Raw genomic sequence first — 15,973 nt, 5'->3', positions numbered from 1 at the left:
GATGCCCTTCAGCACTCTGGAGGAGATGAGATTCTTGTGGTACAGCACACGCACACACAATCGCAGCAGAGACTGGCATGACGCACATCTTGACAGGATTGGAAGCAGAGGTGTTTGAAGCAGTAGTCAGCCTCATCTGTCTGCTGACACCTCTCTCTCTCTCTCTCTCTCTCTCTCTCTCTCTCTTGCCGTCTTTTTCTTAGCTGTTGATTTTACCACAGGGCTCCTCAACCTCGGGTCCTGCCGGGACCCCGGCCTGACCGCACTAGGCTCACCGGAGAGAGAATAAATGCAGATAAAGGAGGCAGTCAGAAGGAAAAAATAGAAATAGTGTGGAAGGAAGAGAGTGAAATGACTTTCAGATGCTGGGACGGTCTGTGAGGTGGATTTGTGAAGGCGTTGGGCTGTTTTTGGTGTGGAGTGGAGCGCTAGGCCTCAGGGTGTGGAATAGCAGCCTGTCATCACTCCACATTGGCCCTGATTCGCCCCGCACGCCAAACACGGCCCCGTTAGGCCAGGATTCAGAGACCTTCAAACATTCAGCGCCATACAGTAATGCACTCTTCAGAAAACTCTGAGGTAGATTTTACAGCTCACAAATTTAAGGATGCCATATAATATCAGATAGTTTATTAGCAAAGTGTCAAGCAGGCGTTTCATTACTATTATACATGGCTTTTTGGCATAACAATACTTCAAGATGTTTTAAGGCCTGTTCGCTCTTACAAGTAATGGGTTCTTAGCTGTTGTTTTGTTTTGTAAGGCTTTTAATATGAATCTGTAAGGATGAATTGTTTTTTTTACCTTGAAAAGTACTCTATATATTAAATTTAAATTATTATTATTTTAAATTATTTTTTATGGTACTCTTTAAATGAAATTATTTAAATATTACTATTTTATATTATAATTAATATTGTTGTTTATTTCTATTCTTATTGTTATTAAAAAGCTGTTGATATTTCATTTTAGGTTTTTCTGATCAGCATATTGTTTTCATGTTGTTTGTGAAAATGATCTGATGAAAAAGTGGATAAATATAAAGTGATAAATATATAAATGATCAATGTAGTCATTAAAGAAAGCAAATAAATGTAATAATTTGATACATTAATTTAATAGTATTACTTAATTCATGTATAAAATGGATTTACTTTTATTCCTGTAAATATATTTAAAACAACATTAATTTAATTTAGCAACACTGAATTAAACATTACAACTTTTGTTTTCATGAAAACATTTTTTACGTATTGTTTTATTTGATTATGCTTTAAACAGTTATCTGCTTGTGTTGAACAATTATTAATATCTTATGGAGCATTGCTTCTCAAGTACATTTATCTTGATATTTTTAGATATTTCAACTCAAATTATACACAAATATGAGGAGTTTTTGCTTTTTTTAATTTACAAATTGCTTCTTTAGTAAATGTTATTAATCAAAGTTTTTAGTCAGTATAAATGAGGATTTTCATACCAGAATAGATGTGAAACTTGAGTTTGCTAAAGCAATAATTATTTGGCCATGGTGAATACTTTTTGTCTCTATCTGGAGCCTTTTATTTTAAGCGCTTCGAAAGCCGATAGCCCTTTGTTTTATGTGTTCCGTGTCTTTTTAGAACCCCCAGGATTCTAAATCTGTTTCTCGTATCCATCGCTCCAGTTTTGGAATTGTACGCAGTAGCTCATAATCTCTGCATGCACCGAGTCAGGTGAACCTTTGAGTAACAGCTTTTCGGGGCCCCAAAGACATTTGAGACCCATGTTGGGGTGTTTATAGACGTTGCGGATGCTCTGGACTCTGTGAGGTGGACAGTGGGTCTCCATGGGGCCCCTCAGTATGTGGCCCCTCTGTCTACCTCTGACCCCAGGTGACACGATCTAATCAGACCGTTACGTTTGAGAGAGTGAGTTTAACCTGAAGTCATCTCCCTCGAGGAAGGAGTCCGCACACTAATACACAGACAGACCGCATTCATATGTGCACACATTTAAAAGGAACACACACAGAATAACACAGACATTGACACAGAGACCCGTGGTCACACACCAGCTGGGCTGAAAGACTCATTTTACTCTTTGAAAAAGCCTTCACTCATCCACACCTACACTCGTGTGTGTGTGTGTGTGTGTGTTCCTCTGATCCGGCATGAATGCTCACCTCTTTAAACGGCATTATGATTCATTATGCTGTGAATCATATTCATGTGCACATACACACATATGTTAATCTCTCTGAACGGGGGGCTTTGAGAACATACGGCTGCATAAATATACAGGCCTGATCTGAGGATATGAAATACAGACAGCGAAAGAAGGAAAGCATATGTTCTCTCTTTTCTTTCTGTCTGTCAGTCGTGATGGATTTTGAATTCGTCTTTTTGGCCAGAAGGAGGGGGTTGGCCGTTCATTAGCATTTATTTCACATGTGATTAATGCTAAACTTTCCAGACGGCTTTCTGAGGGTGTGGAAACGATCACGGCGTTGAAAACAAGGGATGTTTGAATAAGAAACACAAGGGAATGCAGCTTCTCTGCTGTCTGGTTTGAAAGCGCATGGCGTTGGAGGGATATGACACCGGTGTAGACCACCTCCTGTCAGGAAAGGGCATGACAGTAATGGTGACAAGGACGGACTTACCTTCACACACACACACACACACACACACACACACACACAGATTTTCTGTTCACCTGCTCTGTGCCTGCACACACCCCAGGGATTTTGTTTTGCTTTCCAGTAAAACATCTCTACAAGATAAAGCCATTTTGCCCTGCCAACTAAAAGTTGTACAAAACAAATACTCAATTATGTTTAAATGTAAGCTTTATCGTTTTTTGATAGTGGCCCCAAATATAATAGCAAAACCTCAATATTCAATATTTTTAAAGTGTTATTCTCGACACGCAAATAAACGGATTGCAATTCTGTTTGGTGCCTCTAGGGGTGCAAATCTCACCCAGCTTTGGCATCTAACTGAAATAAAAGAATAAATTGAAGTTTTCAATTGAGAAATTATGAAGTTTATATTTTAAATATATTTATATATATAAATTATATGAATATAATTATATACATGTAAAATTATACATTTAAATATTTTCTTAATATATATATATATATATATATATATATATATATATATATATATATATATATATATATATATATATATATATATATATTAGGGGTGTAACGATACGCGTATTCGTATTGAACCGTTCGGTACGAGGCTTTCGGTTCGGTACGCGGTACGCATTATGTACCGAACGGTTCGTTGGACTAATTAATTAAATTTGGAAAATAAAAAAGGTGTGTGAAATATAATGTTATGCGTTCAACAAGGTAGCCCAATAACCCAAACGACGTAACAGGCAATGCCCCTGACACCCCCGAAGAAAAAAAAACACCAACTTATATGTTTATGTTAGGCTACTCAGTCAGGCGCTCGCTCACTCAGTACGCGCTGAAGGCTCGGTACGGAGCCCCGCACGTCACCTGTAGGAGAGAAAAAACATCAATCCGTGGCGACGGTTTTGCAATCCGTCCCCTCAGTTTATAAACCGTGCTCATGAATTAATAAACTGTTCACTCGGTTTAACAAATCGTACCCAGGATTAACAAACCGTGCCCACGAATTCCCAGTCCGTGCGTTTAGATTGTGTAAACCGTACCCTCGGTTTTTGAATCCGTACCCACGAATTCATAATCCGTGCGCACGCTTTCGCAATCCGTTCCCTCGGATTTGAAAACTGACACGCATTTTACACTTAACAGTGAAACATGCATCTAACTCCGGCAGGTGGGGTGAGGTGGGTGGAGCTTAGTATAATAAAATCACAAAAATAAGTCTTCATGTTAAGAAAGAATTGTACACAAGCATTTCCAAAACTGTCCAAAGGTTATTTAAAAATAAAGCAATTCACAAATTATTTTATGACAAATATTTTTACTGTCTTGTACTCATTTATTTAGCCTACAAATTAAAATTATAAAAAATAACTTTATTTTTATTTGTATCATTATTATATATTATTAAACAGGTTATGCATAAGAATCTTTTATCCAAAATAACTTACAAAAGAGGAAAAAATTACTCCAGAGTCAGTCACAATGCCAGGTTTATTGCACAATAATAATCAAGTGCTATTATAGATTATCAGCAATTGAACAAGATTTTAATGCGCATCTTTCTTATTAAATCTTTGTATTCCACCTCGTACTACACTTGATAGAGAATCACTTAAGACACTTTGCTGTAAACCTATTCCACATAATAATATTCAATAAAACTGTATGTTAACACGTAGGAGTTTGCTGCATGAATCCGTGAGTACGGTTTACAAATCCGAGGGAACGGATTGCGAAAGCGTGCGCACGGATTATGAATTCGTGGGTACGGATTCAAAAACCGAGGGTACGGTTTACAAAATCTAAGTGCACGGATTGGAAATTCGTGGGCACGGTTTGTTAATCCGTGGGCACGATTTGTTAAATCGAGTGAACAGTTTATGAATTCGTGAGTACGGTTTATAAACTGAGGGGACGGATTGCAAAACCGTCGCCACGGATTGCTTTTTTTTTCTCCTACAGGTGACGTCCCGGGCTCCGTATACGGACATCACCGCAGCGAATGGTGCATTTACGTTATAGCCGCGGATATGAGACCTTACTCTGTAGTGGAAAACGCAGGTTTTAAGAACATGCTTAATGTAATTGAGCCCCATTACAATATTCCTTCACGAGCCCATTTCAGACAGACCGTAATTCCTGCTTTGTTCCAAAAAACATAAGCCCTATAGAGAACCAATTGAGTAAAAACACACTAAATATAAAGAGTTATAGAGTTCCATATAAAAAGAGTTACATCTTTGTATTTGTTCATAACCACTACAACAATATTACATTTAATTTAAAAAAAAAAATTTATAAGGAGCTATTTTTGTTTTATACAGTATGCTGCTAAGAAAACACCATAGAAGATGGGTAAAGAATAGCTCCATCATTGTTCAATGTAAAAAAAAACACATACTTTGTTAGTTTTAATAAATAAAACATTTTTAAAAAAATCAAGGAAATTTATCTGCCAATTTTTTCTTTTTGCTGTATCTAAAACGTACCGAACCGTACCGAACCGAACCGTGACATCAGTGTTAGGGGTGGGCGATATCTCGATATTTAAAATATATCAAGATATTTTTTAAACACGATATGGATTTTGACATATCGTATATATCGATATATTGTTTATATTCTGATTCCGCCACTTTGCTTGTTTGCCTTCCCTGTGCTGTGCTCGCCCACCGCCTCCTTGCTTTTGTCCCCTCTCACCTCGCGTGTAGAGAACTAGTCAAAAAAAAAAAAAAAGACAACTGGCTCCATTATATGGAGATACTTCAGTTTTAAGGCGTAGGGCGAATGGCAGGCAGATGTCTACTGTAGGGCCCAATGAAACGCGGACGGAATCGCGGAATCCAGTCATAAAAATGGAATTTACAGTTTAACGCGGAATGTCACGGAATTGGTCAAATTTTAAATGAATTAATCAAAAGTCGGTCATGCACTTACATCAAATCGCGAAATGGACTAATATCTGCAAATATTAACCCGGAAAAGTCTATTTAAATATGAATCCTGCATGTTCTGCGTGTCTGTGCCAACGAATGGAGCAGAAGCGCGTCTTCATTCATTAAACACGGAAGCTCGCATAACGCTCGCGCTGATTACATTGTCTTTCCTCTCTCTAAATAAAGACGTGAACACATGAGGAACATCTCCAGAACTGCACTGAGAGTCACTTCATGAGCATCTGACCGTTTGATTTGAGTAAAACTAGCTCATATCACATCATAGACTGTGGTATCACATACACAGAACTGTAAAGGTAAACCCGTCAAAATAAAAGTATTTGACAGAAATCTATTACTATTGTACAGCAGAATGTAGATAGCCCACTACTACTACTATTAAAATGAAACGAACATAATTTTATAAGGAATAATCACACAACATTTCTCCCATGTTTTATTTTTAATAGTAAATCCCCTTTAAATAATTAAAAGATAAATTAAATGAATGTTTTATGCCTTCATTTGATAATCAGTAAAATGTAAATACACAGAATTTCTGAAGGGAAAAAAACATTTCACGTAAGGCTATTTTAAGAATTGTTTTTAACTAATTAAGTTGTTTTTATGCATTTATGCACACAGAATTAGGTAACAATAAAACATATGGTGAAGAAAAAAATAAAATGTTTCATAGGCCCCTTAACATATTTGCCATATTTGTTTTTGCAGTAGTTTTTGGGGGTTATTTTTCCTGTAAAGATATCGAGATATATATCGTATATCGAGATATAGCAAAATATATCGAGATATATTTTTTGCTCCATATCGCCCAGCCCTAATCAGTGTATTGAACCGAACCGAACCGTGAATTTTGTGAACCGTTACACCCCTAATATATATATATATATATATGTGTGTATATATAATAAATATACACAGTACACACACATATATTCTTTTTTATTTTAGATGTGATTAATCGCAACTAATCATTGCCCAGCACTCATATATAAAAATGCAGTTATGTTATTAAATTCAAGATATTGGGGCAAAAATGGTCTCATATTTATGCCATATGATAAGTGATATCACACCAGCAACAAGAGTAATATCACACGAGTGCTGTTTTTGTCACAAGAACATGAGTGCAAATGTGATTTTATAAAAAATTAGAAGTTAATATTGTGCTATATTTTCAACACAATAAAGTGTGTTTTTGTCCAGTTTTGCAAATGAAAATATTATCTAAAAAGTCAAAGCAGAATTGTTGTGTTATGTGACTCTGTGTTTTGAATGAATCATGTGAACCAATGATTCAAAGACACATTCATAAAGAGAGCCGCTTACTTCATTCCTGAATGAATCAGCCATTTGAACGAATCAACTCATAAAGACATTTAACACCAACTGCAGGTAGTTGTAGTTTTTTATTTAGAGTATAATTTAATTTATTACAAATAAATAAATAAATAAATAAATAAACATTAAAGGCATAGTTAATCAAAAATCAATAAATTCTGTCATCATTTACTGACCCCCTCAACAGCACCCATCAAAATTCAAATCGACTGACTGTTCTAGGATATATATATATATATAGTTTCATTTTAAGTTAACTATAATAATCCTGCTTGAGTTGACATGAAATGAAAATTCACCCCATATGCATATTTAATTATTTATCTTATTTTGAAAGATTCATTCATGCATGTTTAATTTTTTACATTTAAAAAAAAAAAAAACATTATCTGAACATGCATCTTAAATAAAAAATCTTATGTAGTATTGCTTATGATGTACATTTATCTTGTTTTGAGATCGCTTGGATGTTTTTAGTGGAAAACAAGTCAAAAGCAAACTTAATATGATTTTATTTTTTTTTTCAGTATACTTCCTTTGTTCCATTTGCATCTTTTTCCAGTTTTCTCCTGCATCAAGCCTCTTTTTTCCCTTAATGTTAACTTAATTTTCAATCCTTTTCTTTTGTTTCTCTCTGTAATTCTCCTCGCTTTCTCTCTCCCGCCAGGAGTTGCCATATGGAAACCATTACGCCCGCTGTTCCTCTCACCACAAACATTCCAGCAGTGCCTCCAGCTCTCTCTTTCTTCACAGCAGCCTCTCTTTCCTTCTCCCTCCTCTCCTCCCCTTTTATCTTTCACCTGTTTTCCTTGTCCTCATTTCCATCATTTTCAGAGTTTGTCTGCAGAGGTCATGTGATGATTGGCCACATGTGATCTGCTCATTGTCAGACAATTCGGTTACGGTTGTACCAACATCTCGAAGTACTGTGCCGTATTTACATACTACCCTTTAGCTGTCATTAAATATCTGTAAACAATCACATATCATTTTCAAGACGCAATTGTTTGAGGATGTTAGATGATAATCGGCATAATATGATCTCATTTTTAGTCTCTACACATGTTTTATGTTGTGTGTGTGTGGTGTTTGCAATACACAGAGTTCAATAGAAATTGAATAGAAAGGAAGATAGTTAAATGTCTTTCTCACTTTTCCTTCTCTGTTTTTGCTGGTCTCTTGGCAGTGTGATAAGGGCTCGGATGTCTAACTGGTAGGTGTTGTTTAGTCTGGTCACTCGAGACCCCGAACAGGGTTTAATCGGGCCCTGGAAGCTGCCGATACAGCCTTGAAGAGAAAAGAGAGATGGGAGATTTACTCATCCTCTGAGAGGGCTGATATCTCCGGCCCACCGCTGGTCTGCTGGACGCCAGCCGTGATTCCAGCTCCTCCGTGGCACTGCTCCTGATGAGATCAATGCACGCTTGCAGGTGAAATCAGCTTAGTGAGGTGGAATAGAAGCTGAAAATGAAGTGGAAATTGCTGAAGTCAAAAGTCTTTCTCACGGCATATCAGAGTGATTTGAATTGAAGGATTTGAGCTGGTGTTAGCTCGATAGCTTGTTATCACATGTAATCACCAACTTAGATCTAATTCTTCAATCTGGAAAGCTTTTTCTTTTTTTTGGCTGGTGGGATTGAAGTTGTTGAGCCTCCAGGAGAACATTTTTAGTGGTGTTTGCTAAAGAAGGCATAGCTGTTGCTCGTGTAGGATTAGAGATCGTAGCAAAGCATTCAGTTTCAGTGCCGCTTGTTCAACAGACATGAAAGGAGGCCTCAAATTATATGCAGTTTGGTGTGGAGAGTGTTATTTTATATTTTATTCATTTTCATGTTTGGTGAAAGATAAAATAGGAGATCCTTACACTGTGCAACAAACATGAATGAGAACTCAAAATCATGCTGCATTTGTTTACTTATATATCTGAAATCCCAAAGGCTTACATCATGCAACAAACATTAATGAGACCTAAAATATGCCGGGTTTTTTATGTTTCTATGCATTCTTTGTAAGCTTTTCACCTGGTGGATGGAAAAACAGGCCAAAAAATCCAATATTGGCTTATCATAGGAGGATCACAAGTGTTGGCCACATTTGAAATGTGTTAATAAGGAGCCACCTAGAATCTCCAAACAACTGCATGTCAGATAAAAACCTCCCAAAACATTTAAGCAGCTGCATAGCAACACCTTGGCCACCACCACTCATTTTCCTATGTGTGAAAATCTAGTTTCCAGATTTCTTTGGCAGTATGTGATATCGGTGTACTTGTAGATCTGTGGCTGATGTCCTCATCTAGGGTGTGTTGAAACCACTGCATTTAGCATGTGAAGGATTCTCGGCCATCTCAGGCATTCCATTTCTTATGCACACACACACACACACACACACACACACACACACAAGGGTCCACCTCACTGCACCTGTGCCCCGAGCTTGTTTTTGGACACAGCTCGAGTTTCTAGTGTGGAATCTTTGTAATGCAAGACTGAGGAACAAGAGGACGAGGGAACAAGAGGTGGAGGGGTTTATGGACAAGAGAAGGTGGGTTCTGGAGAGGTGGTGGTGGTGGTGGGGGTTGAGGGTCAGTGCTGTCGGGGGCGGGACGGGGTGAAACTAACACCCGTCTCTTTTCAAGAGCTGTCAGGGTCAGGGAAGGGCGTCGGCAGAGTTTGACAAAATGATGTTTCTGCCCTCATAAACGAGCCCGGCGCACACACTCCTGTCACCTCTGCCCCTCTCCATCCCCCCACTCCTTGTTTCAATGTGTGACCATGAATGCAACCTTTGTTCGGGAGAGAAACTGAGCGAGGGTGGGAGAGAGAGAGCAAAGCAGGAATGATGAGTGTTTGGGATGAGAAGCAATGGCTGAAGGAGTGTATTATCATGTTTATGTTTCGAGTAAACAGAGATGTCGATATAATTTCACTTTAATCTGTGCTTTGAAGGCCTGCCCGTGTATGCGCTTAGCTTTTTCTGAGCTTGCAAACACACATTTCCATGAAATCATTTCGGTGCATAGAACTCTTTTATTTTTTATTTGTTTCAATTCCACACTCTCTAACTTGACTTTGTGGCCACATTTATATACGTGTCCCTTTTCCTTGAAGTTTTTTCTCCTTCGAGCTTGACACGCGGGTCAGAAATTCTTTGGCGAGGTTCTGCAAACGTTCTCTAATTATCTGCCGAGTGCTTGCTTAACCCTGAGTTTGCTCATTAGACATTGCTGCCTGACAGTTGTTCAATCACGAAGGCTAATGCGGTCCAGTGCTGAAACATATGTAATTACACAGGCTGTGCGAAAGGCTCTGGCGCACACACATGCTTTAAAAAGGAGCGTTGATGGATCACAGCGTTTGTTGTGTTGAACTGGTTTTTCACTTCCAGTTTTTTACACTGTAAGCAAGCCCAAAATTCTAGAATGCTTCTATAATAAACAAAGCCATCTCTGTGCAACTACTGTATACTAAAACAGTACCACTATGCTAGGCATGTGCTTTGTGCTAGTATGCAAACAAAGGCGTGAAGACTTTGTCAATGCATTTCAAAATTCATTATTATGCAGGTTACTAGACATGTTGACTTTAAAATTCATCCTATACATTTTCTAAATCCAGCTTATTATAAACAATTCATTCATGTTATGTATTTCTATTTTGAGCTTTTCAAATTTAGTTTGACCTACTAGATTCTACTGTTGCTATTTCCATAACATTACAGGTTTCACTTCCTCATCAAGATTCTCATCAAACCATTGCTTTGCTATTACGATAGTTGCTGAAACTAGCTATAAACGAAGAGGTGCTTGCCTTAACATATTTGCATAGAATAATTTTGAGTCTCTTTATCTACAAAGTTGTTTACGATCTGTTACATGCAGTTTATTTTATTGCAATCAAAGTTACCTAAAACTTGCGTACTCGTGTGCCATTCTGTAGCGTACAACAGTGCGAGGTTGGTGAAAATGCAGTGCTAAAGTTGGAGCGACACATCAGATGCATTTGAAACATAATTTCCTTCTGGAATATTTTCATGCATTAAAGAATTTCATTTAAGACTCTTTTTTTCTACTTGATCACGAGACTAATCACTTGTTCTTCTGACTATTATAATTACTAGCATGAAGAATAAAAAATGTGTTAGTTATTTTAGTATCATCGAGACCCTATTATATTACATACGTTTTTCGGTGCGTTTGTCATTTTTATTTTTTTCTATATAGCTTTATTACTTTTTTAGTACATCAACTTGCATGAAAATGAGGAATGTTGCCTTTGCAACTAGCTGAAATAAAATTATTAGCTTCAGTTAAAATCTATTTTAAGAAACAAAAATGTTTTAATGGTTTTCGTTCCATATGATATTTAGGGAACTTTCAGGCAATTTGCCTGGGACTGTCCCTTAACGAGGTAAAACACCTAACACATGGCCTCTCTCGGCATTGTGTTTAATAGACCACTTCTTTGATTCTAACGCGAGCAACCTAGCTTTTGCAGTGTGTACTTGCGTTTTTGCTAGCAGCGAGTGTGAGTTTGACTGAATGCTGTTCTGTCAGGCTGACACGGAGGGCGTGGGAGGGAGGGAAAGAGAGAGAAGGTGTGAATGTGGTGATAAAGGACAGTATTCTTCTCCTTGTGTGTCTGGGTCTCAGCAGAGAGTTCAGTGGGTTAGAGCAGAGCAGCGTGACCATGTCAACAACACGGCCTTATCTCCTGCATCCTCCGCTCGCTTGCTTCTTTCTCTGTGTCCACCTGTTTTTTCCCTCCGTCATTGTTCGTCTCTGTTTACTTTTTTCCTCTCGGTTTCGTAAGCTATTTCAGCTCTCATTCAACCCTTTCATACTCTCCTCTGATCCGCGACACCTCTCATTCTCTCTCTCTGTCTCTGTCTTTCTGTCTGTATTCTCTCTATTCTTCACGTCAAGTCTACTGTGACGGTGTCTGCGATAACCCAACAGACAAAAATCTACCTAACAGAACGTGTATGCAAAACATGTCTTTAGCATCTGCAGGATGTTTTGATACTTTTGTTCATCAGTTCTTCCGGTGTGATTACGTGCTCAACTCTTACAACAGACCCACTAGAATAACATTGCTAATGTAAAACCAGAAGTTCATCCGCTTAGAAAAGTAGTCCCACTTTAAAAAGACATTTAGTGAACTTCACAGTTCAAATATGTTTTAATACAGCCCTTAAATGTGTTTTAAAATACATATTTGCTGGGCGATATGTTTTCTATGCCACAAATACTGAAGTTGTGTTGAACTGAGAAACATTCTTTTAAAGTAACATGTGTGTGTGTGTGTGTGTGTGTGTGTGTGTGTGTGGGTATCAGTCAGTCTAATTGCAGTACGTGAAGTGTGTGTTGAGAGTCTGTTCTCTTCACTGTAAGAGCCACTGATAACCTTCCTAACCTGTGTGACAAGGACAGGAAGCTCTTCTCCCATAGGAATGCCACACACACACACACACACACACACACACACACACACAAAGCCTTTTTTCTCATACACGATTCTGCTTTTGTTTCTTATGAACAAGAACGACTAGCTTTGTAAGCATGCCCTAGGTTAGCATGCTATGGTAATGTATGTGACTTGTGAATGGATCCAACCCGTCATTACGTCAATGTGTTCTGCATTTCTTTTCACATGGAAACATGAAGCCCGTAAAAAAAAAAAGCTAAAGCCCAACAGGCTTCATTTGTTTACATGTAAATAGCCATCGGTGTGGCTGGCTGTTTAGAGATGATGATAAAATGGTAATTAGCGCCTGTGAGCCGTTTAGTCATTTGTTTACATAGAAAGATTTCAAAGGAAACTCCCTGAGATTCCACAACCGCCAAATTCTCCTGGAAATTGGAAGCTCTAGACACGTCCTCCGCTGTGCTTTGATCTGACACGGTCTCCTTTGGAAACGAGCGTTTCGGGGTGGGATCTGGATCCAGACTGGCCTATTCATTCTCATTAGAGTCACTTGTTGAAGATAGAAGAACAAAATATCATATTTCTAGAAATACAGTCGTCAAAAAACCTTGAAGTCTCAGCACCTTCAGATGATTTACACAGCGGAAGAGAGCACTTTCATTAGGGCTCTGAAAAAAAAAAAAAAACAGGAAGCGAGGCGAGCAGAGTAGATGAATGAAGTGTAAAAGAAGAGGATGAGTTTCTACTTGTAGGAGGTAATTTATTGAATAAAGAAACACAGAGAGAGTGTAGCGTGTGGTTGGATCCAGTAAAAGCCAGCCTGCTCCCGAGGAAGCCAGCATACCCACAGAAGTTTTCATGAGAAGTATGGTTTTGAGGTTATAGTACCAGATTAAGCCAGTCGTTAGTATCCCATGATGCATCCATGCACTCTTTGCTGTATAATTGAGAAAATTTTGCAGTTTTGCTCTGCCACAAAGAAAGTTAAAAATATGAACGTTTTTATTATATAACATTTATTAAACACCGGATGTGCATTTTGCTGATTAAATGAAAACAAACTATTTAAAGTCGATGTGAGAAGCCATTTGTGACCAATATATTTATATATATATATATATATATATTTTTTTTTTTTTGTAGCGTGACATGTTTATGAATTAGACTAAAGGATATTTTGTGAAAAAAATAAAATAAAGGAACTGATTTTGCATTGAACTTTATATACAAAAGACGTGAAAAGAGCTACAAACCAGAGTGGAGCTAAATGGAAATGCAAAAAAAACTAAATAAATAATAAAAAAATCGTAAAAGACCCCTGAGGATTTTTTTCCCACAGTTTACATGAAAATAATAAGCAGCAACTTTTTTCAGCATTACTACAAATAAAAAATCATTAAAAAAACATACAAAAACCTCCATTAAAATAGAAAGCAGTTATTTTTAATGATTTAATATTTTTAATATAATAATAAATTCAGTTTTATTTAATTACATGATTTGCAAAAGTTTATGTTATGAATTAAATTTTGCGAAGAAAAAAACAAATACTTCTTCAAAATAAAGTCACTTATTTTTTTTTTACCTCACACAATTTTTGTATTCTGGTTTTAAAATGGTTTCAGGTTTGTAGCTGTGCCATTTTTTGTCATTAATTTCTCTTCTTTCCCTCTCTGTCGTTCTCTAGGTTTAGCGATGATAAGGGTTATGTCCTCTACCCTCAAATCGGGGATCGTCTGGACCTCATTTGCCCAGCGTCTGAGCCGCCCGGACCCCGGTCCCCCACCGAATACGAGTTCTATAAACTGTACCTGGTTTCGTCAAGGGATCAGGCAGACAGGTGTGAAGTGACCGGAGCCCCCAACCTGCTTCTCACCTGCGATAAGCCCAACAGTGATATGCGTTTCACCATCAAGTTTCAGGAGTACTCGCCCAACCTGTGGGGTCACGAATTTAAAACCAATCAGGACTACTTCATCATCGGTGAGTGTGATTTGAATCAAGGCATGTCTGTTGTCTTTAGTTCAGGGAAGTCGTAATCTTCTGCTGGGATTCGGCTGATTGTGACTTTATCAACTGGAACATCTCGTGTTGGGTTGTGTTACTGGGGGTTGTTTTTAAAAAGTGCACAGTAGCGTGGAGGGAATGAGGCCAACGTCAACGGAAGCCCATCGATATCAACATTTCAGAAAGTAGATCTGACACAGGAAAGTGATGCACTATAACACTCGGACCCAAAACACGCAATGGGTGTGTTTTCAGCATCTATTGCCAGAATTCCCCCAGTCATAGAATACCTGGAAAAGTATGTGAATTTGAAAAGATTTTCCGATCTGGCAAAGACATGGAGGGGTGATAAAAAGTTAGGGAAAAGTCATAGAACATTATAGAATAGATGTTTGTCAGTTCTGGTTTGATGTTCCTAAATCCTCAGTTGAAGCACACACACACACACACAAAAAATTTTTTTGGGCAATTTTTGACACATTTGTATATTAAAAAGTTGATTTGATATCAAAAAACCTGAAACTGCGTTTGCAACCAACATTTTAATTCATTCAGTTTAATAAATTGTAATGAATCATAACATTTTAATAAATCATAATGTGATATGGTTCCAAAAAGGATATTAAGCTGGAAAAAATGTAAGTCTTGGCTCAGTTTTATCCATCGGGAAATGATTTGCTCATGAAACTGGACGTTAGTACAACCCTTGTGTGTACAAATGAATTATGCAGAGAAAACAATGTGTATTAAGAAAGTAAACAAATCTTTTTTTTATATATACACATGTGGTCAGAACTGTCTGTACCCTGTCTGCATTGTTAATCCTTTTGATCTTTTATAAAAAAAAAAAAATAATAATAATAATAATAATTGGAGAATAAGATTTTTAAATGGAGGGAAATTTCATTATGAAATAAATGTTTTATTTTTTATTTTTTTTATCAAATACATGTTGAACAGGACTGGTACCCCTAGCAATTCTTATGATTAAAATATATCTGAAATATATTCCCATTTTGAGCACTCCAGCGTGCTTATGAACATTAAGTTATTCAGCCATGGATTCCTGTTTTACAGAAATATAAAGAGGAGGGAAAACAAAGCCCAAAATCCAGATATATCACTGAGAAAAAACAAAGAACATTTTTCTGATGTGCAGTAAAAGATAATCGAGCTTCAAAAATTAGAAAGTGGCTTTCTAAACAGCACCTACATCAGCACCTTATGTATGGAAATCCCTCCTAGCAATATCTATAATATATGTTTTTCTAGCAAAATCATGGACTGGTCAAGGAGTTTGATTGGCTAAGGTGTGTGAGCCCTTTATTCACATTTTTTTGGAAGAGAAAGAACGAATGTGACCAAAAAGATAGATGGCGGCTGCATAGACACGTCAGATTTTCTTTCTCCGGGGTTAGTTATCAGTCAGATTGTATTCATACTTTTCCAAACCAGGTAATGATGTGATCCGCATTTCAAACACAGGAGATAATAGATCGTTGGTGCGTAGGAGCCTGCGGTTATATTTCTGTGTTTGTTTTTATGACATGTGCAGAGTGTGTGTGAAGGTGTGGCGGATGTCTTGTGTCTAATGTAGTTCAGCTCTC

At 37.4% G+C, this 15,973-nt stretch overlaps 1 protein-coding gene across 1 annotated transcript in view; it reads left to right on the top strand.

Moving 5' to 3' along the window:
• Positions 1-15,973, top strand: part of LOC127962500 (ephrin-B3-like) — a 72,423-nt gene that overhangs the window by 28,472 nt on the left and 27,978 nt on the right. Inside the window, exon 2 of the mRNA XM_052562087.1 lies at positions 14,047-14,342. Within this exon, the coding sequence (XP_052418047.1) occupies positions 14,047-14,342 (296 nt within the window). The remainder of the gene's footprint in view (positions 1-14,046; positions 14,343-15,973) is intronic.

This window comes from Carassius gibelio, chromosome B7 (genome assembly GCF_023724105.1).
Source record: "Carassius gibelio isolate Cgi1373 ecotype wild population from Czech Republic chromosome B7, carGib1.2-hapl.c, whole genome shotgun sequence".
Lineage (NCBI taxonomy): Eukaryota > Metazoa > Chordata > Actinopteri > Cypriniformes > Cyprinidae > Carassius > Carassius gibelio.
The sequence above is the reverse complement of the archived record's forward strand: the minus strand, read 5'-3'. Positions and strand labels throughout refer to the sequence as shown.